This window comes from Siniperca chuatsi, linkage group LG17, assembly GCF_020085105.1.
Source record: "Siniperca chuatsi isolate FFG_IHB_CAS linkage group LG17, ASM2008510v1, whole genome shotgun sequence".
Taxonomy (NCBI): Eukaryota; Metazoa; Chordata; class Actinopteri; order Centrarchiformes; family Sinipercidae; genus Siniperca; species Siniperca chuatsi.
Genome location: NC_058058.1, coordinates 26567437 through 26590375, shown reverse-complemented (window position 1 = coordinate 26590375; position 22939 = coordinate 26567437). Strand labels below are relative to the sequence as shown.

The 22939-nt window shown below is 39.1% G+C and overlaps 1 protein-coding gene across 2 annotated transcripts; it reads left to right on the top strand.

Annotated features, from left to right (window-relative positions):
* The first annotated feature begins 4893 nt into the window (after positions 1-4893).
* Positions 4894-22909, top strand: LOC122864702 (homeobox protein MOX-2-like). Of its 2 annotated transcripts, XM_044172316.1 has the most exons (4): positions 4894-5705; positions 8915-9092; positions 17880-17957; positions 21992-22120. In XM_044172316.1, exons 1-4 carry the CDS (start codon positions 5240-5242, stop codon positions 21993-21995), a joined length of 726 nt encoding a protein of 241 aa, XP_044028251.1. In that variant the 5' UTR covers positions 4894-5239; the 3' UTR covers positions 21996-22120. The 2 variants fall into 2 exon arrangements, with proteins under 2 accessions (XP_044028251.1, XP_044028250.1); XM_044172315.1 differs by lacking the exon at positions 17880-17957 and having other exon boundaries at positions 8915-9087; positions 21992-22909.
* The last annotated feature ends 30 nt before the right edge of the window (positions 22910-22939 follow it).

Here is a 22939-nt window from a genome sequence, read left to right as displayed (position 1 = left end):
ACACACCTGCAGCTCTTTATACATCCATAGTCTGCATAGCCAGACGTATGTCCACACTTGGTTTAAGTGCTATGCCAGCGCTGGAGATGATGATGTGAGGTGTGCAGATTCCCAGAATCCCAGTTGATGCTGTCCCAAACCGACAGGGAGTTAATGACAACAACATGCTGGCTTCAGCACAAAAAGGATTTGGTCGTAAAAAAAAGAACAGATCTATGGACACACTTTATTTATAATTCGGCAGAAAGGAAAACACAATGCACTGTAGTAACGGGAGACGAAGAGACGCCCTGTGGCTACACCACCCTGCTATTTATGCAACGTTAAGTTAGCTAACTGTAAGTCCTAATGTTAACTGAGCATATAAATTTGCTAAAATTAAGTCACTGTTACTGGGCAGTCGGCTATGTCAACTAGTGGCAAATTTGCTAGCAAGCCAAGTTGGCTTAGCCTGACTGGAAGCCATTTTTTCTCCAAAAAAAGGTTTTCAATTTACGGTAGTAAATGAATGTATGAGCCTGGCTTCCAGGCTAACGTTGGCTCCGTTAATGTGTTTGCTAACGTCAGTTCGCTAGCTTCAAAGCTTGTGAGTGAAACATGCAGCGCTTGACAATTAACGTTATAACTTGTCCAGGACAGGTAAACTTTTTGGACGGACAAATGACATGCATATGTCATATATTGTCGTATCATTTGAGTGAAACAAATGGGGAAAACCGTGTTGGCTTTTCAGACCTGTTCCCCAATGTATCTAAATGCGCATCACGTGTTGCTGCTATAACATTAGCCTGAGTTTATTTATTTATATATTTGGACAAGTAACTTGTAATTATGCTAGATCTGTTTTCACTTACTTTTCCTTACCAGAAAAGCTTAATGGCAAGCCCTGAACATGCATTGCAATTACTATCTAGTCAGCCAACAGTTGTTTTTAAGATTACACAGTAATTTATTTGGAAGATATCTGTGTATGATTTCTTAGCTCTAAGGCCAGGTAGGCATATTAATCGACTAATTGTTTCAGCACTATATTTATAAGTACAACTTACACAACAGCCTGATCAAACTGTCTGCCATTTTTAAAAAGAAACACATACTGTCACCATGTCACCACAATTGAATTAGTTCAAAGAGAGAAAACATTTTGACTAAACTAAAATATAATGATTTTTTGTCGACTAAAACAAAGCCTAAATCTAAAATAGCTGCCAAAATTAACACTGACACGGACGGACAGAGAGCAGAGGAGAGAGACGGAGACAGAGATGTAACCTGCTCGCTACTCTTTTACAGAGTCCAGACCTCATAGCCTGAGCGCAGTTATTGGCTGGGGGCCGCACACCACTGCCCAAGGTTGATGCCCAGAAACGTCCCAAACACAGCAAACTAATAAGAAAGTAAGAAAATACAGGCAGAGGGCAGCGTCTCTGCAGATACAGACACCACCACACACAGTGGATCATAAGTGATAATTGAGAGGGAGTCTATACATTGTTTTTAGGAAAACTACTTAGTCAGTAAGTGAATAGTACAAATATACAAATATGCATTAAAACTAAACATTTCAAAAACTCGAAGGTTGTGCAACATAATTTTTATCCTAGCCTTACAGAGTTTTAATAAGAAAGTTGTGGATAGAATAAAACAATATAACTACTACTATTATTATAATAACACTGAACACTTGAAAATAGTTCCACATTGTAAGTTAGTTCATATTACTTATCTTTAATCAGCATCATAAACTACTGATATTTGACAAAACTGGCTTCTGACAGAAAGGTTTGATTTGACATTTCAAATTTTACAGGCATAATCATGGACACCTATGGACACCTACATAAACAAAACACATGGCCTTGGTGTGAATATTTCAAACATAATTTTTTAAATGTAAATACTCTTTTTTTTATTATGACGAATTATCAATGTTTTCCTGGGATCATACCATTTGACATTTAAACCTAAGCATACCTGGCCATACCATAATAATATCAAATTATATTTCAAAGAAAGTTATTAACCCTGGTATGCAGCAGTTAGGGTCATCAGGGGTCCTTCTCTGTGATAATTTCTTGTTACATGGTCTTCTTGCACAATAGTAACAAAATGGCTCCTTGAATGTAAGTTCTTTGGTTACACCACCTTGACACCTTGAAGTTGACTTAACTGACATGATTCCCCAATTTAATTATAATATTCAGAACAATGGTGTTCCATTACTTTTATTTACTATTAAGCTGTTCTAATGTAAGATTATGTCAAACTAGTTGACATGATGTTTTATTGAGAATTTCACCTTTTTAAAGCAAGTTTAATCATTTGGTACAAAGTTTTTATGGTTACACCACATTGACATTTTTGCCATTATTGCCAAATATTCTCTCAAAATTGATTAAAACCAGAAATTTTAGACTAGGTCCTCAAAAAAAGGATGTATGCAAGTAATTTGTAAATTCATTTTCATATTTTTAATCCTTTTAAATTTAACTAAACCACATGGACAAAAATTGCCGACACGTCATTGACCCTTCTACATAAATGAAGGTTGGTGTACAGATGTCACAGTTCTAATGAAATCATGCAGTTCTCAATTAGAGACCATTTTCATAGAGTGTAACCATTTTATTCACCGTAGGAGTTTACCTCCTTCATTCTGGTTGGTGTTTACATCCCACCTAGGGCTGCACAATATGGTAAAAAAATCATATTGCGATTATTTTGACAGATATTACGATGGCCATGTGATTCATGATTAGTGGGAATGATCATTTTTGCATCACAATTTTCATTTTCACTGAAAAAACTCTTAAAATTACGATGATGTGACATTTGTTGGGGTCTGTACCAAACAATCATGTTTTCTTACATCTAGAGAGCAAGATTTGTAGGCCGGGGCATCTCTGCAGCACTGCAGTACTTATAATGCTGTTTTGTCACACATTTTACTTCTATCAAAAACTTGCAGCTTCTGCGATTATTATATTGCACTTGGTCATATTGTGATTTCAATAATATTTTGATTAATTGTGCAGCACTAATCCCACCTCAGGCCTGTGTTAGTGAGGCATTACAACACCTGGCTGACCAGATAAGTAACTTGGAGCACAAACATTCAGACTCCCTGCTCATTGTTCTTGGGGATTTTAACAGAGCAAACCTCAGCCACAAACTGCCAAAAATACAGACAGCACATTAAGTGTTCCACCAAGGAAAACATGCTAGACCATTGCTATACCGTAATAAAGGATGCCTATCGCCCTGTCCCCCGTGCAGCTTTGGGACTCTCCGATCACTCTCTGGTTCATCTGTTCCCGACTTATAGGCAGAAACTAAAATCTGCTAAGCCTCTAGTCAAGACTGTGAGGAGATGGACCAATGAGGCAAAGATGGAATTACAGGCCTGCTTTGAATGCACTGATTGGAGCATTTTTGAGGGAACACTGGGAAACACACTGTCAAAGGAGCTCAGAATAGCAAAGAGAAGCCACCCTAAAAGTTGAAAAACAGGTTTTCAACTAACGACCCGGCGTCAGTGTCGAGAGGACTGCAAGACATCACCAACTACAGGAGACCAGCCCCCCACACTGTAATGACCCTTCAACTGGCCGACGACCTGAATGTGTATACTGACCTGTATACATGCATATATCCACCTGTGTCATGTATATAAAGCAACCTGTTTTAATCATTCAAATTCCTTGTATACACATATGAGGAATCTGAATGATTAAAACAGGAACACATACTAGGCCAATAAAGCTGTTTCTGATTCTGATTCAATAGGTATTTTTTTGTTATTTTTGGATAGAGTAATTCCAGGTGCACAAAATTTAAGTAATTACAGTAATGCAAAACAAAACTATACATATTCACTATACATACTTGTATAGGATAGCTACAGATATAGAAATACAACAGTGCTAGTCAACCCAAGTTCTCATCCACGTCACACCTTATGTATCTTGGGTGGTGGTTGAGTTTGAGTGAGAAAACAGTTCATGAAATTTGAAAAATGTGTGCATTGAATGCATTTTGTGTAAAAGCAATGAAAAGTGATTCAAAGTTTAGTCCACATTGACTGCTGCTGTGTGAGGATTTTTGAAAAGTGAACTCCTATAGAAAAATGTGACTTAGTATTTGTAAAAAACTGTAAGTTGAATCTTTAGGGCGATAAGTCATGAGTGAAGTTGAGTCTTGCCAGGCAAAACGTCTTGAGTCTAGTCAAGTTTTTAGGAAGACACATTTAGAGTCAGGTCGAGTGTTTGATGAGACAAGTCTCACAGCAGTCAAGTCCACATCAAGTATGAAGTACTTTATTTGTGACTTAAGTCCAACTCAAATCCAAGTTGAGTCTTTAGGGAGATAAGTCACGAGTAAAGTTGAGTCTTGCCAGACTTAAAGTCATGAGTCAAATGAAGTTTCCAGTCAAGTTGAGTCTCTGGTGAGGTGAGTCTTACAGCAGTCAAGTCATGTCAAGTATCAAGTACTTTATTTCTGACTTTTAAGTCTAACTCGAATCTAAGTTGAGTCTTTAGTGAGACACAGCAGTCAAGTCGAAGTCAAGTATCAAGTAGTTTTTTTTTACCATGAAAACACAGTCCTTAATCCTGACCCTAACCAGATAGATTCGTATTCCTAACCCTAACCCAGCTGATGCAATACAGTTCCTAGAAAAGCTTCAGCAGGGTCAAATATTCAGCTCCAAAATAAATTGTACACTTTTCTGAGGCAGTGCTATAGGAATAGTTCAGATTTATTGTGCGTTGCATTTTGGAGAATGATCACATGCATGTGGTCAGCAGCAGTGAGCCAGTGACCCAGCCTACCTCTCAGGTTACAACCTATATATAACAACCCCCCCTCTCCCTCCCTCCCACTACAGCACAACTTCCCTGGAAGCTCCCTCTCCTTCCACAGTGGTCCTGGCGTTCTCCACTGTCATCCGAGATCCTCCTCCGCCTCTCACTGTTTACCCACCATTCGCCTGGCAACCGTCTGCATGCTCAGGATTACCAGAGGCCTTTTCTTTCAACGCCACCATCTCTGCATTTCTTCAACTTGCTTTCTTTGGGAATCAGGGGGGTCTGGAGATCTGAATTGAGAGGGACTGCAGAGGAGAGTTGGGACTTAGGCTTCCCACATCCCTGACTCCTTCTCCTCTCTTCTTGCTTGTTGTTTGGGAAGTTTTGGTTGAATTTGACAGGCTGGAGTGGGGATTTGGAGGACTCTCCACACCATGGATCACTCTCTGTTTGGTTGTGTATGCAGCCCTCACACTGTAGCCCAGGGCCTTCACGGTGCCATCACCCAATCGCCACTGACCCTGCATGGCCGGAACGATCACGTCTCCTACCTGGATCTACCCAGCTCCTCGCCCCCCTGTGCCTACTCTGGAGGAGAAGACAGTGGAGTGTTTGGTGGTCTAGCCCACCGAGGCCACCTGCCCCAGCAGCAGCACCCCCCCCACCCTCAGCACTTGCCCGGCTGGCCCATCCCCATGCAGATGCCCTCACCTAACGCTCGGCACGGCATCTGCTTGCAGCAGCTTGAAGCCACAGCCCCAGAACTGTGTGGTGCCAACCCCGATTTGGACAGTGGGGACCCCGCTGGGGAGACCTGTGGGTCTGGAGAATATGGCCAGCAGAGTCTGTCTTCAGAGGACCCAGACAGAAGGAGTAGTAAAGGCAAGAATGATAGCTCAGGTAAGATCAGAAAAGTCCATAATGCATTTAGTTTAAAGCAGTTACCTAAAAAAACTGTATTTTTTTTATAGAGCTCACAGCTTAATTTTTCTCTGCCCTGTAAAGATATTCATGTTAGACTGTAGACTGGGTTTTTACAGCACAGTGCTGATACTGACAGTAGTTCTCATGCTTTTATATTATAACGTTGGACCATTTATTGTATAATATAGAAAAAAATGCCAAATATATGTTTGCTAGTAAATCCTCTGAGGTCTCCTTTTTAGTGACATTTTGCCAGAGTACAATACAGAATCCTTTATTTATTTATTGTGATGGATTGAGTCTAAAATACAGTAGAATTTATATAGCTTATAATATATCTTAATATATACAGCTTTTAAGCCAATATGAACAAGAAACCCTTAAAGTAAATATGGAATTTACAATTCCATGTCAACTGAGCAAATTTCATCTGCTGTTGAAGATCATGTGATTTGATCAAAAGCTCCAGAAAAGGTGAGACTGTTTTCTCAAAATACTGGAGTGAGCTTGTTAAACATCCACCATATCCAAATGTTTTTAGTAAAATGTAAACTCCCTCAAGGTTGTTAAAGCTCCCAGACAAATCAAATCTGTCTTCAGATGATAGCGGTAGCCCTGAACAAATGAATCTGTACTGTTGGTACTGTTTGAAATAGTTATGGTGATGATGAAAGTGCAGGCCACTTATCAACAGCATAAAACTTAAATGGCATAAATTTTAAAGTTCTACATCTGCACACATATGCTTCCCATGAGTGGTAAAAGGACACAAAAGAGCACATCATCTCCAGGATATATCCACAAGATGCCAATGATAACTTTCAAATTCCCCTGAGTCGATGTCCTGGCCAGGAGACAGAGCGCTTTGACTGACAGATTGAACACTTCGAAAGGATATGCTAAACTTGCCAGAGGCCTAACCCAAATCAAATTTCCTAACTCTAATTTCATTGGCACCCACAGAAGCCTCAGCATTTTTATTACAGTTTTTTCTGGACTTGATAATTTTAACAAAGGATCTAGTGATGACGAAATATACATAGTTATTGACCTACAGCCCTGCAAAGAGCCGTCTGTGTGGATGGTGAAGCTGAAAAAAATTGACCTCCCTATTTATCAGCTGCAGTCATTTCAGAATGACTGAAAACACAAATCCTGTGAGATAAGATAAGATAAGCCTTAATTGATCCCCAGAGGGGAATTTTTGTTGCAACAGCACAAGATCAGAAATAAGTACAGATACATAGACAAGGTAAAAAAAACAATAATAAGAGGTACATAAAACTAAAGTAAGAATAGAAATAAAAATAGAAACTATACAAGAGGAAATTAAATACAAAATTACAAGTGACAGTGATGTGATGGAGTAGCAGCAAATTCAGCATGTCTAGGTAAACAGCATACACCTGAATAATATATAGTATGATTAAGTAATACTTTTTTTTGTCTGTATTAATATAGAAATATAATACGTTTATAATGTAATAAAGCAGCATAACATATTAACATAATGTAGTACAGTAAAATATAGTATGGCATATAAGACATAGTAGAAGGTGAAAAGTAATGTAGTACAGCAATATAACATAGTATAAAATATAATATAAAATATTACAGTATAACATAGTATATGATAAATAATAAAGATATTATAATATATAACAGAATATATAAATCAGTCTGAGTCCAACAGAGAAGACAATGGAGAGGAAGAGTAGTGTGAGCGACCCAAGCGTGCCAAAATCGGTTGAGTAATTGATTGCAATGAATGAAAAAACATAACAAAAGGATAATATGACACAAAAACTGTAGTCTCACATTACGGCACAGACAGTGTCCCGTTCCTGGTGCAGTGTGGTTTATGCGCTTCATTTTCAGATTGGGGGTGCTGTTTTGCTTATTGCATTTGAATATTGTCCACTGTATAGCAAATGTCAAATGCCATTTTTATTTTCATTTTCAAATTGTTAGAAAATTCCAATTTCATTTTCATTTTGACTTAAATATTGCTTGCATAAATGAAAAATCAGGTTACATTGTTTATATTTCATTTTCAAATTTGAATTAACATTTGAATATTGTCCACTGTACACTGGGTTACAACTTTGAAAATGAAATGTTAAACAGCTTTTCCATTTTCATTTTAATGTAGTCATAGAACACCCATATAAATATGTGAAAATGAAAGATTTTGAGATTAGATTGTGACAGGATGTGAACTCTTCGCTTCCCATCACAATCCCACAAATGCTTACCTGCATTTAAAATAAATGTTGGCACTGGATGTAAATCTGTGTTGCAGCTTTGTCCAATGTGAATGTAATTCTTAGGGCTGCTAACTGGCCTGGATCTCGGGACGCCGCAACATCACTACAAAGTCAGACAGGGCGAGAAACACGAGCAGTCAGTCGATCAGAATGATGGTAAACTAACTGCCAGGTTAGTAAACTTATTTGCAAGAGAAAACGAAGGGCAACAGTAAAATTATTAACCAGACTGTCCATTGGAAATACCCATCACAGTTTACAGAGTTCCTGCTTTAGTTTTTACCGACTGTACTTAATGTACCTGGGAGCAAACAGTTTTCTTGTTCAATAAGAGACTTTGGATGCACTCACATGGGTAAAGTGGTTAAGATAATCTGGTTTAACTCTCACCTCATCTGATTGCTTGCATTTCTTGTCCCGTCTGACTTCATTATAGTGGTTTTACAGTGTTCCCAGATCCCAGCAATTACTTTGGTGAGTACAGTGTTATCATAACCAATCAAAATAATGCTCAAAACTACAAAAATTTGATCCTCGTTGTAATAAAGTGGAATTATCCTGTCCTGTATATTTCCTCTGAAAAGGCTTTGCATCGCTAGAATTTTTTTAGTTGTACTGTAAGAGCTAAAAATGAGAGCATTAATCCCAAACAATAGTGTGATTAAATAGTTACTTTTCACTGACCATAAGCAAACTCCCTGCTTGTGTTGAATACCACATGATGCAACACCAAGATCGCCACAATAAAAGGTGATTGGCACTCCAAGTTGTCTTGCTTTCATTTTATTTTTGTTTCAGACGGGCCCCTGTAGTTTATCAAACCCCCCTAATTTTATTTCAACCCCCTTTTTTGTTCTTCCTCCCCCTCTCTTTTGGAGACTCAGCTGTGGCTGGAAAATGTTCTGTTTTTCATTTCAGATTCCCAAGAAGGGAGCTTTAAGTCAGACATGAACAGCAAGCCCAGGAAGGAGCGCACAGCCTTCACCAAAGAACAGATCCGGGAACTGGAGTCAGAGTTTGCACACCACAACTATTTGACGAGACTAAGACGCTACGAAATAGCTGTCAACCTTGACCTCACGGAACGACAAGTACGGTACCTGATGAATGACTGTGAATCACTGTGAGGGCAAAGGAGGAGGAAACAGGAACAGCATGATAAATAGCCATCAAAATCTTACTAGCTCCAAGTCATGAAATACAACTAAAGGGGGATGAAATGGGCCTTGACGTTTATTAACATGCTTTGGCAACCATTAGGTATTGCAACAACTCACTGACAAACACTTGCATCATAGTTTGGAGAATTATAAGATAGCTTTTTTAAGCAGAGATCTGAAAGAAATGTCTATGGAGGTAATAAACCACCACTATAATACTGTAGCTATTCTTTGTCTTGAGAACAAGGGTTTTACACTTTTAGTCTTCATAGATAAAATGTGTTGCGGTGCTGCTCAGTGGAGGAAAAGAGGGAAGAAGTTTGGGAACACTTTACATTAGGGTACACATATTCACCATTGACTAGCTGCTTATTAGCATGCATATTAGTAGAATGTTAGCTCTTTATTAGTCATTATAAAGCACTTATTAATGTCTTATTCTGCATGACCATATTCTACAACTACTAGGCCATTAACTAAGAGTTTTCCCTCAAAACCCTCCTAATTACTGCTTATTGATACTAAGTAAGGAAGTTGTTGTACATGAATTATGATCTTAATATGCTTTGCTCAGTATGGGTCTTATAAGGTGGTAGTACCACAAGAGTAGTCATACTCCCTTAATAACACTTAATAAATATGGTCTATTCTTATGTAACAAAACACACAATTACAAGTGGTAATAGTGTCTAAATAAATATAAATTAAGTCTTTCTAACTCAGAATATGTTCCCCATAACAAAGAGGTCTTGCTCATAACTAATTCACTAGTAGTTTGACACTTATTAACCCACACAGGTTCCCTGTTCTAAAGTTGCCTCCTCTTCACACTCTTCACACTAAATCCATTATTCTCTACTTGCACATTGTAGTGTGACATATATCTGTTTTACGAACTGCACGTGATGTCTGTTTACTTCCTGTCAACTCTAACGTTACCTTCGCCTCCAACCGATCTCCTTACAGTGCTTTTTCATCTTTAAGTTAGTTACTTCACTTTTCACAGTTAGCTTTGTTAGTTAGCGTTTACCGTCCATTATAGTATATAGTGTTTTTTAAAAATAATTTGGATAATCACCTCAGTGTCTTAGATAACCATTAGCAACGTTACCTAACGTTAGTCACTCAGTGTAGCACCAACGTTAGCTAAACTGTGAAAATCAGGCTAATGTTAGGTTGCTGTGGCTCTTTTTTTACACTCGGTGCTCGCTTTCGCAAGACGGTGCAAGTCAGTCACTTTCATTTTTGGCAGCTCTTCCAAGCACCGAGTGTAAAAAAGAGCCATAGCAACCTAATGTTAGCTAAGCTGTGAAAATCAGGCTAACGTTGGTGCTACACTGAGTGACTAGCTAATGTTGCGAACAGTTATCTAAGACACTGGAGTGTCATAATGCTCAAAACACTATGTACAAAAACGAACGGTAAATACTATTAACAATATGTACAAAACTAACTGTGAAAAGTGAAGTTACTAACTTAAAGATGAAAAAGCACTGTAAGGTGATCACTAGGTTGGTAGTGAAGGTAACGTTAGAGTTGACAGGAAGTAAACAGATGTCACGTGCAGTTTGTAAAACTGATATACAACACTGTGTTTAGCTTAGCACAAAGACAGGGAGCAGAGAGAAACTGCTGCATAGCTCCATAAAAAGTTACAAACAATTAACCTTGCAAAATCTGAAAGCTGTGTGTTTTACATGTTGTATTTTGCTTGGAGAAATAGAAATGTAAAAGATATTTCGGTTTCAAGGTGTTTCTTAACCAACAACTGCTTTGCAAGGTGTGAACACCATCATAAGTCTGCTAGAAACCAAATCGAGCAGGCGTGTGAATGTACGGATGATTAGCTTGCTGCCTAACAAGATGCAAGATACAGCCAGGCTATCAGTTTTTGTCCAGACTTTGTGTTAAGCTAGGCTAAACATTTCCTGGACATATCTCTGTACTGGACACACAGAGATGACACTGATACCAATCCACTCATGTGACTCTAAGACAACAAACAAGTCTATTTCTTAAACTGTTGGACTGTTTGTTCAAAGGCTCTGCACACCCACACAGATGTTTCCAGTTATTCTTAATTAATTACTTATGCTCAGGTTGAAGTTGGGGGGAGTTAGGTTGGGAATTATTTGATGAAAAATTTTAAGGTGCAAGTTGTCCCGCCCTAAAAAGTATAACCAAATTAACAGAGGTAGTGGGAGATGTCAGTGAAGCACATGTTTTTACATCTTTCTCAGTTTATGTTATTTGAATGGTCCTGAATAATAGAGAAATCTTCATTAATCCCATTCATTTTTTTATTTGTGCATACAAAAAGTTGTGATTGTGGTCCAAAATGTACAGTCATCATCATCCTCTACTGAGACTTTGAGGGTGTGCTGTGTGTAATTGTGTGTGTTAAATACAGAGCTTGAGTCAGGACGTGGTTATCATAAACACGGGAAGCAGGGGGAAACACTTCCTCCACAGCCTCTGTCCAAAGTGAAAAATATGAACACCTCTAAAGATACAATATGTTGTATCTTGTTTGTTTTTTTTAATGATTATTTTTTGGGCTTTTTGCCTTTATTTGATAGGAACAGCTGAACACACACAGGAAATGTGGGCGAAAGAGGCTGAGAGAGAGAAGGGATGACATGCAGCAAAGTGCTGTGGCAAGGACCCAGCCCTGCACATGGGGAGCGCTCTACCAGGCGAGCTGACGGGGTGCCCTGTATTTTTTTTGTTCAATCCATACACAAACAGAAATGTTAAAAGAAAGGTTATGTGCGGGAACAATTTCTTGACAAACAACAGCTGGGAACAATGCATCGCCACAGAGACTTGTCATCACAATGCAGTGGCCACATTTTGTACCGTCGTGCCTGTACAGAGACCTATAATACAGTTTTTTTACAATCGCTAGGAAACATTTCTCAATACTTGGGTCACTTTTTCAAAACTCTTCACACAGTTCTCCTAACCAACTTTCAGCTCGGCACAGCAGTTAACTTCACATTCAAAATGCACTAAAACTACCAAAACACTTCATTCATGTCTCAAATCAACTCTTTCTTCCATAACACTAGCAAAGGCTGTCAGCCAACAAACACACTTTGTCACTCATAAAACAATGAGCTAAAAAACACTACCAACAGGTAGCATTGTACAATGTTTTCTTCTGTAAAACAAGGACACCTCTCTGCTGTTTATAATCCACTGCAATATATTTACTGGAATGAATCAGACATAATGCAGCATGCTTCAATATATTTTATGTCTTGCTTTTTTTTGGTACTGAGTAATTCCAAAATACAATAACTTGTATACACACCATCCACCAATACATATACAGATACAATAGCAATGCTTATCTACTCGATCTTCTGCATTTGGCCACAGATTCTCATCCACATCACATCTTATGTCACCTAGGGCAACACACCTAGGAAAGAATCTGCCTGCATGCCTGATCCATCCCTGGCAATCTTCTGCTGATATGCCCAGGCATCCAGCATTCATTCTGTCCAGGAGGGACATTTGAAAAGTGACACCATCCTGGGATGGGCTGCAAACCACTCAGTGACTGCACTGGAGTGGTGAAATGCCAGATTGTCCCATATAATTATAAATGTGGGTTTCCTCACCTGGCACAACCCTTCCATAGCGGTCATGCAGGGAGACGCTCAGTGTTGTATGGCCCAGTTAGAGGTTTGTGTAACAGCAGTCCATCTGTGGATATTGCTGCGCATCCACTGTGGCTCTCTTCCCAATCACGTTCCTTCCTCGTCGCCGTGTTTTGGCCAAGTTGAAACCAGCCTCATCCACAAAGATGAATATGTGGGCTGTTTGCCTGCTTTCACTCTCCACGACTCTCTAAAATAAATCCACAAGGCAACATAAGAGTTAGGCTACAGTAGTATATATAGTATACAGTACCTAAAAATGTGTGTTTGTGTGTGTTTGGTCACCTTACCTGGACTCATTGGTTCCTGACTTGTTCAGAGTTCCTCTCAAAAGGCACAGTGCACAACTGCTTCATCCTGACCTGATGTTTTTTTCAGGACTCTAGAAATAGTTGTTGTGCTTACACTGTGAATATCTGTAAATGTAACATTGTCTCGAATCTCAGTGAGTTTTATGCCATTGTTTCTGATGCCTGATGACCAGCCTCTCTCATTGAGAGACCATGATTTATTACATGATCAATTACAGTAGCTCTGATCTCATCTGATCTTATCTGCACACTTCTCTTTACCGCTCAGCACAACAGTTCATCGCACATCCAAAATGCACTAATGCAACCAAAACAATTCATACACATCTCAGAATCAACTTGTGTACCTAAGCACTGACAACATTTGTCTGCCAATAGTAACGCTTTGTCACTCATTATATATTGACCATAAAAATCATGAACAACAGGTAGCATTACAATTAGTGTCACTATTGTTTTTGTAAAAGTATCTTCTATTTAGCATAAACCAAGATTATTATTACAACAAAAATAAGGTCACGTCTTTATTGCATGGATTGTGCTACTTCACAGTACATGTCACAGAAATTAATCAGAAATGGTGCGGCTTCTTTTGTTGCCATTTTTGCATAGAGTCATTCCAAGAGCACAAAATGAAACTAAAGTAATTCCAGTAATGCGATATAAAACTATACATACTGACTATACATACTTGTATAGGATAGCTACAGATATAGAAATACAACAGTGCTAGTCAACCCAAGTTCTCATCCACATCACACCTTATGTCCTCTCTTGCAATATACCTGGGAAAGGATCTTTATGCATGTCTAATCCATCCCTAGCAATCTTCTGCAGATATGTCCAGACATCCAGCATTCATTCTGTCCAAGAGGGACATCTGATCATGTGGCTGGTGGTGAAAAACTTTCCACATGAGGAAAAGATTTCCTCTTTGGTGGAAAAGTGACACCATCCTGGGATGGGCTGGACTCTGTGACTAGAGGAGAATGGTGAAACGCCACATCGTCCCATACAATTACAAAAGGTTCTGGATTCTGCTTCACTTGTCCCCTTTCCCACCTGGCACAAGTCTTTCACAGAGGTCATCAAGGAATAAAAATAGCCACTCAGTGTTCCAATTACAAGTTTATGCTTCTTTTTTATGTCTTTTTAGCTATGTTAGGTTAATTTAAATATACAGTTTTGACAATAGTATGTAAACATGTGCAAAATGGAGTGTAAATACACAGTTTTGGTAGTGGGTGAGAAAATGTTCATGAAATTTGAAAGATTTGGGCATTGAATGCATTTTATGTAAAAGCAATGAAAAGTGATCCACAGTTTAGCCCACATTGACCTCTGCTGAGCTGACCATGTGAAGAGTTTTGAAAAAGGGAACTCGTATAAAAAATGTGACTTAGAAATTGTTAAAAAACAGTAATTAGTAAGCGTTAGAGGTGTTGATAAAAGTAGTTTTTAAGTTTGGACAGTGCAAGGCTAGCTGTTTCCTCCTGCTTCCAGTCTTTATGATAAGCTAAGCCAATCATGTTCTTATCTAACATACAGACATGAGACAGATCCATCTGAACATCTCACTTTCTGAAAGAAAATGTGGAACTATTCCTTTAAATCCAGACATCTCATCAGTAGCTGACAAACTAATAATTCAATAGTGCTGAGTACTATTAAAAAAATATTGACAGTAGTGTTATTTTGGGGCTCAAACCTTACCTTTTGCTCACAAGACTGTCCTTGTAGCCACCAGGTTCTGATACATTCAAAACAGCCAAGTCAAACATTTAGTAATAATTGCTCCATTTGTAATCCAAAAGATCTAAAAGAATCCTCAAGCACAATGACCTCAGAGTGATGCTCTGAGGATGAAGGCAGTTGGTATATGGCTCCCATTAAAAAAACTTTACAAGACTTCAAAGGAGAAAAAAACCCTCAGTATTTTGACATCAGCAAACGGTTGGACATGTCATACTAATGCTCTGAGGCTAATCGATTCCAATTCACAGAGACTCTTTGAAATGTTAGCTCTCAGTGTCTGTGAAGTGACTTTCTGATGCTGCGTATCACAGTCCAGATGGTTTTCTTAATGCTCACAAAGAAATATTTGTATGAAGTTAGCAGTGCTGTTGATGTGGACACCAGCACAGCATGTTGCTGTTCCTTTTGGGGGTTAAAAGTATTTGGAAAAAGTTGTGTGATCAGTCACTGTGAAAAGAGTCTGCTTTAGGGTATTTCTGGAAAGTAGAGGGAATAGTGTGTCAACTGCATATCAATTCTGCTTGCAGTGTTCCATACTAGCATACTGAGGTAATGTTACATAGGTGAGATATTTCTGTTTAGTAGGTTAGGCAAGGTTTATTTGTATAGCCCATTTCAACAACAAGGCATTTCAAAGTGCTTTACATAAAACATAAAAGCAACATAGGGCAAAATAAAAATTTAAAAAGACATTTAAAAACACTTAAAATGAAAATAAAAACAAGATAAAACAGGAAAGTAAAATTTACAGTGCAGTGTAAGAAATTAATCATTATTTGATTTAATAAAAGGCAGAGGCAAACAGAAATGTCTTCAGCCATGATTTAAAAGAACTAAGAGTTGCAGCGGACCTGCAGTTTCCTGGGAGTTTGTTCCAGATATATGGTGCATACAAACTGAACACTGCTTCTCCATGTTTAGTTTTGACTCTGGGGACAGAAAGCAGACCTGTCCCAGACGACCTGAGAGCTCTGGATGGTTCATAACGTAGCAGAAGATCAGAAATGTGCTTTGACCTCAGACCTCAAAACTGGAGTGATGTGATCCACTTTCTTGGTCTTAGTGAGGACACGAGCAGCAGCGTTCTGAATGAGCTGCAGCTGTCTGATCGATTTTTTAGGGAGACCTGTAAAGGCACGTTACAGTAGTCGAGTCTACTGAAGATAAATGCATGGACAAGTTTTTCCAAATCCTGCTGAGACATAAATCCTTTAATCGTGGATATATTCTTAAGGTGGTAGTAGGCTGACTTTGTAATTGCTTTAATGTGGCTGTTGAAATTCAGGCCTGAGTCCATGACTACACCAAGATTTCTGGCTTGGTTTGTGGTTTTTAACATTACTGATTGTGCTGACTTTTAATCGTTCCTTCTTCGCTCCAAAAACACAGTCCCCTGGTGACATTATGTAAATGTTTGTGTCGTCTGCATAATTATGGTAACATATTTTGTTGTTTTCCATAATCTGAGCCAGTGATAGAATGGAGCCTTGGGGAACTCCACATGTAATTTTTGTCCTCTCAGATGTGTAATTACCTATAGACACAGTAGTACACAAGTAGTCCCTGTCCTTTAAATAGGATTCAAACTAGTTTATTACTGTGCCAGAAAGTCCCACCCAGTTTTCCAGTCCATCTAGTAATATATTGTAGTTGACCGTGTCAAATGCAGCACTAAGACCCAATTTTGCCACTGTCTGTGTTTAAGTGGATGTTATTGAAGACTTTAAGAAGAGCAGCCTCAGTGCTGTGGAGTGCTCGAAAACCTGACTGGAAGACATCAAAACAGCTGTTTAATGCCAAGAAGTTGTTCAGCTGTTGAAAAACAGCTTTTTCAGTGATTTTACTTAAATTACGAGGAGGAGGAGGAGGAGGAGGTTTGTCAGAGTCACAAATGGTTAGCATATTTAATTGTGTTTCCAGAAAGGTAACCAACTTCAGTTCAACAATGTCGGCATAACAGTTTTCGTCCGATTCACCACTCTCTGTCCAGTGTCGCTGTTTCTTAATGGAAAGCAACAATAGATCTAAATGACATTAAAAGGCTCTATCAGTGGTGGTTTGTCATTTACACTCGCTATATGACCTACAAGTTTCACCCATGGGCTAACCCGACTAGCATGATTTAGCTACAGTAACAGACAACAACTGCCCCAGTGCCAAAGCTTTCCAGGTGGAACTCACACTTTAGAATTTTTGATCCGCGTGTGCTCAGAACCTAATTATAGTGTGTTGGACTAATTTGACAGTAATTATTTTGTTCACGTGGCGTACCCAACTGAAGAAAATTGTGTACTGAATCAACTTCCTGCACCAAACTGTACAGGACAAATACATACCATTACAACCCTAGTGTGTAGAAACGTGAAACTTGTTTGAATCAGGTAAACCATTACCACGATGAACATATGTTTGTTTTTATTGATGTTGTAAGTGTGTCATAAGTGATAATGAAGTTTTCAAATCAATCTACACATCCCATGCAAAGCAATATTAATGTAACTTTTACAACAATGAAAGCAGACATGACATTCAAGGTGACTGTCTGTAAGGTGTTACCTTACTTCAAGTCTGCAAGCAGATTTTCACGTTGTAGTGAGTTGAATGAAAATCAGTTGCTGCCTGTAAGTTGGGAAAAAACATTCAAACCCTAATACAGTGGGGTATATTTTGGTCAGCAGAATTGTAGTAAAGTATACTGTAGATGTTTTGTAGAAAAACATACAAAAACACTACTATCATTGTTGAATGAAATGTGGGAATTTAGTGAATCTATGGATGATCTGAAGTTTTTGTCTCTGCCTCACTTTGTGATTCAGCCTGGCTGGATTGATACACAAAACTATTTTCAAGTGAAACTTTAACTTAAGATTTATCACTTCCTGTGAGTGGGGAAATTTGCTTCCAGTGAGGATGAAATGGCTGTTATGTACATTATGTATAAATATTTAGTACTCTAGCTTAACATTGTCCTGTAAATGTCTTTGTATAGGTTTGAAGACAGTCCAGCACTTCTGTCCAACAACAACCCCGCAGTCTCAGCACCCCCACAAGTACAGTGCATTTGGAGGTCTGTTTGCTAGAACCAACCAGTGTTTAAATCTGTGCATGAGAGGGTTGATTCTGGATCCTTAACACCTTTTCTGTTATCTTAAAGCCTATGCTTCCCACCTACTGTACAGATCAATATACTAACAATGATCAGTCAATATACATATATAACTTTATACAAACAATGGATCAAATGAATATGTCTAATGTGAATGGTGTCACTTGTTTTTTCTCAAAGAGAATTATCAACAACTCTGCAGTTCCTCAGTTTTATGGAGCGTTTTAGTGTCTCTCAGCTCAATGTTTCTCTTCTTTTAACTCTGGTTTGGTCCCCACCAACTCCTGAGGGAAATATCTGGCTCTTTAGCTGCTAAATGCTCCACTATGTTCACCAGCTAGTCGCTAACTTTATCTGTCTGTAGTTTGGTGCACATTAACACATAGTCATTTAATCCATTGTTAATATGAAAATATTGATTAGTGCAGCTTTAAATTCATCAGGTGAATACAAACATCTCCAAATGAATTCTAATGTCACTCTTCGTCCCCTGGATGTATAAGTATAGGCAATGGTTCACATTTGCCATTTCAACTTTATAAGGTTAGACATTTTGGGAAAAACAAATTTCTTACCCAGAGTCATATGAGAATTCATTTGAATCCATTCTTTTCTTTTCCTGAATACAGAGATAGATCTGAGATGTGGTTAGACTAGCTTAGCAAAGACTTGGAAGCAGCAGGAAACTGCTTGCCTAGCTCCACCAAAAGTGAAAAAAATACACATAATGGAAAGATACACATTCCAACAACTTACTACACCTCCAAAATTGTCTTATTTAGAGGCAACAGCTTATTCATCACTATGAGAGATACAAATACTAAATAAGCTGTGGAGTCAGGGAAAGGAGAGTGTTGCAGCCGGCCACTGTGACATGCATCAGCACATATCTGCCTATGCGGAAATACAGTACGACGCTGTGATACTAACCACACAAGAGGACATTTTTGACTGATGATGGCGCGAGAGGAAATGTCAGAAAGTCACAGGAATCATTATAGGGGACTTAGGGGACTATGAATATACGTACCAAATTTCATGAACAGTTTGTCCAGCAGTAGATATTTTGTTCTGATCAAAGTTATAGTCAAGGGGAATTTTGTTTTCCTGATGGTGGCACTTGAGGAAAGACCAAGGTGTCTCTAAAATTATTAGGATTCATCTTCTCATCACCACGAAAATACCTGTATTCCAAATTCTGCTTACTTTTGTGTACTTCATTTTCAGGATTATACTGTTGAGCTAGGTTGATGCAGTTTTACCACCATCAACTTGATGAAACCTTTATGAAACTGCAACCTGTGAAAACAGTTGTACAATGTCTTCTGTGGCTCTGGAGGAGCTTTGTCGAGTCTGAGAAAATAACTCTGACGATGTCTTCAGGGTTATCTTGTCTTGGGTTTACAGGCTACACATTTAAAACAGACAGCCTGAGTTACAAAGTGGAGGAGTGCATTTAAAAAGTCATGGGTTTACCAGTGAGGGAAGCTCTACTGAAAGACACTTTCCACTTGGGAAATGTAGGATCCAGTGTTTTTGGAGTTTGACTTGTACTAGTGACTAAAAGTCAGGACATCTTGGCATTTGCTGCACAGATTTTGGCCGTTCTTTTCGTCAGAGGGCCTCCTCGTGTGATATACCCAGCCTCATGTTTTTAAGGAAAATCATGCAATTCTGACTTGTATTTTCCCACTAATGTCCCATTCTATTTCCATTTTTAATTTCCACTGGGTACATTGACACACCGCTTTTATTTAGAGTCAGTTTAGACTTAAAAATGTTTTGAAGGTGGAGGTCAAATATGGTTAAAATATATTAATTTGTTGGCAGCTAAACATATAAGAGGAGTATAAATAGCAGTAGAAAACAGTTTAATGCATTTTAATACAAATTTCCCTCTTTGTGTTTCTCTGGACAGTGTTTCCCTCCTGACTGGCAGAGGGATTTGTCCTGGTAGTTACATGTAGGTTAGTTGCTGGGACACAGCACCAGCAATAAACCTACACGCAACTGCCAGGACAAAGTTAACCACTCAATTAAGCTAAGTCAGACTGCTGATGCCTCATAATAACTTCAGTTTAAGTTTAGAATTCATTTTTACACTGACTGAGGGCTGTTGATTTTGTTGGGCCTCAACACACAGCACATGTGGAGAACAGAGAACAGAGGCACTAGGGAAACCAAAAAGCCTGAACTCATATCTAGATTTCAGTTGAATCCAAACCCTGGATTCCTACTGGACGAGCCGTCACAGAAGCGCTTGAAATCCTGGCGCTCCGGCCATGACGTCATCACGTCTATAAAAGCGAGTGCACAGGGCGCTCACTGTCTTTCCATTGTAACATCGGTTGCTTCAGGGGACACGTCATGTGAACTTTAACTCCGTAGGTGAAGTCTTCTCGCTGGACGAGCAACAGACTGTTTTGTGTTTGCTGAACACACTTTTGGATCCTGATTGTTATATTCCACATAACAATCCCGTATCTGCAGAGGGAAGATTCAGGTTTTACTGTTTTCTTCACGGAGAGAAGGATAACCACTGAGCCCCGCTCTCTCCCCATGAAAGTCGACTGCTGCTTCCCTTCGCTGCCGCCTGAAGGAACCGTTTCGCTGTTGCTGTTTGCTTTTAACAAACAGTGCCCAGCCACGTCAGTATCCGAGCCTGAGAGGACTCCGCCGGATAATCCAAACGGACTGACGCGTGAAATAGCCATCAAGAGCGATCCCAAGTAAGAAGCTTGTGTCTGGGCAGGGATAGACTTTATAACTGTGTGTAATTTCATCTGAGCTTCATTTGTTGTGAATTGTGTTGTGCGTTATTGTGGAAAGCAACAGGCCGCCGTGTCCTGTTTATGCTGTGTGTTTCCGTGCTTAGCACGTTCCATTGTGTATCTGCACCACGCCGCTGGACCGTTTAGCTGTGTTAGTTTGTAGCCACTGTGGAAGCTAATAACTGTGCTTTATCAGACCAAAGTCCAGTAACACGGCTGTTGAATGAAAATTCACTGCCAGGTTTCTGTGTGATGAAAGGACAGCTATTGTGTTTTACCACGGCATTTGAGCTCTCCTGTACCTTTCTGTGGGCTTTTCTTTCTCTCTCCTCTTCACTAACCCACACACCTTTACACATAATAAATACACCTCTACACATACATCTCAAATGACCCAGATGGCGTGGTAGCATAACTAGCTACGCTCCACGCCATCTTGAGGACAAATAGAGCGTGTCCTCCATTTTGGATCTGCGCGTGACAACCACCCACGTGGTCACATCCGCCATCTTCCTCGCACCCCCCTCTCTATTGTCCCACACACACACACCCCTACACACACATACTTTACATGCTTGCTGATGATTATTGCATGCTTATTATGTTTAGAATAGACGATAGTGGTTGTTGGCTGAAGTTATTGGTTATTAATCAGTGCTAAGGTTAAATAAACTCTATTATACCTTTTAAAGAGCAGGTGCCTGTGGTTATTTTGTGTATGTGGTGTAATAACAGCTGGTTGTGACGATCAGTGCTCGGATTCATCCCCCACTGTCCACTATCATTAATGTAAGATTGTACTTTAAATATCAGAATTTTTTATTTATTATTTTATAATATTAATAATTTTATTCATATTCATAAATATATTTGATATTTTGCTAATAACCAAATCTGCCCTACCTGAATCCCAACAAATTTGTCCCCCATTTCCTAGAGGGGTGTTCTGTTACAATTGTTTTAAAGCATAGAGAAGTATAAAGAGGAGAATTAAAATCTTTTAATGCACATATAGCATCGAAGAACTGTATTAAAATATAGATGAAAAAATCCAAATCCATCCTCTTAGTGTGTAAGCATGTGTTAAGTACAAAGAGGATCTTATGTACTGCAAGTTGTCCATTGTGTAAGTTGTGGAGTTGATGAGAGACTTTGTCCATTTCGTATTGGTTTGCATCATAGAGTATGAAGAAAGCACAACAGTCATGTCTTTGTGTGTCTCAGGTGAAGGTGTGGTTCCAGAACAGGAGGATGAAGTGGAAGCGTGTGAAGGGAGGCCAGCAGGGGGAAGCAGCACGGGAGAAAGAACTGGTTAATCTGAAAAAAGGAAAATTACTGCCTTCTGAGTTTTCAGGGATAATAGGAGTGCAGTGTTCTGCCATCTCGCTGAGGCCGGCGACCGAGGAGGACAGCCACGACAGCGACCAGAGCTCGGAGCATCCTCACCTATGACCTTTCATGATGTTATTGGACAGGACAGAAACGAAGGAAGCAGCTTGCTATGAGCAAAGCCTCCCAACAGACAATACAATGAGACTCAGAGAACATTCCAGAGATGCTTTGATGAAAGGGCTCGGATTTTGCACTGTCAAGGATTTGGTTCAGTCAAATTCTACTGTACTTCTTTGAGCAGTCAGTACAAAAATGTTTACGTTGTGTGTACAATGAACTGAACTGAAAGCATTCATGCTTTTGAATGTTAATAATTTATCAAAATCCCAAGACTGCAGCCACCATAAACCCAAACTTCTCAAGATATTTTTTTGCGTTCTAAAATAATGTAACTGATGTAACTCATTATTTTACCCCCCAAAAGGTCCCTGCTCAGGGGTAGTACTTTCCATGTTAGTTAGCTACATGCTAACGCCAACTGCTAATGCTAACCGCTAATGGTATAGAATTGTGGTGTTTGTAAGGCAAGGGTTGGCTAAATCGATTGTACGAAATGATATTGTGTTAATGTCGTTGCAGTGAGACAGAAGGGTTTTTGTTCAACATGTTTTTCAGATTTTGTCAGGCTGCAGAGAGTAGTGTGTTTACCCCTGCCACCACTAGCAGCCCTCGGCCCACGCCTCCTGCTGAAGCACACAAACGCTGTATTTTGCACATTTATATTTCTGCAGATAAATAAATAGTTGTGAAACCAAATGTGTGTATAGTAGCTGTTCTTAT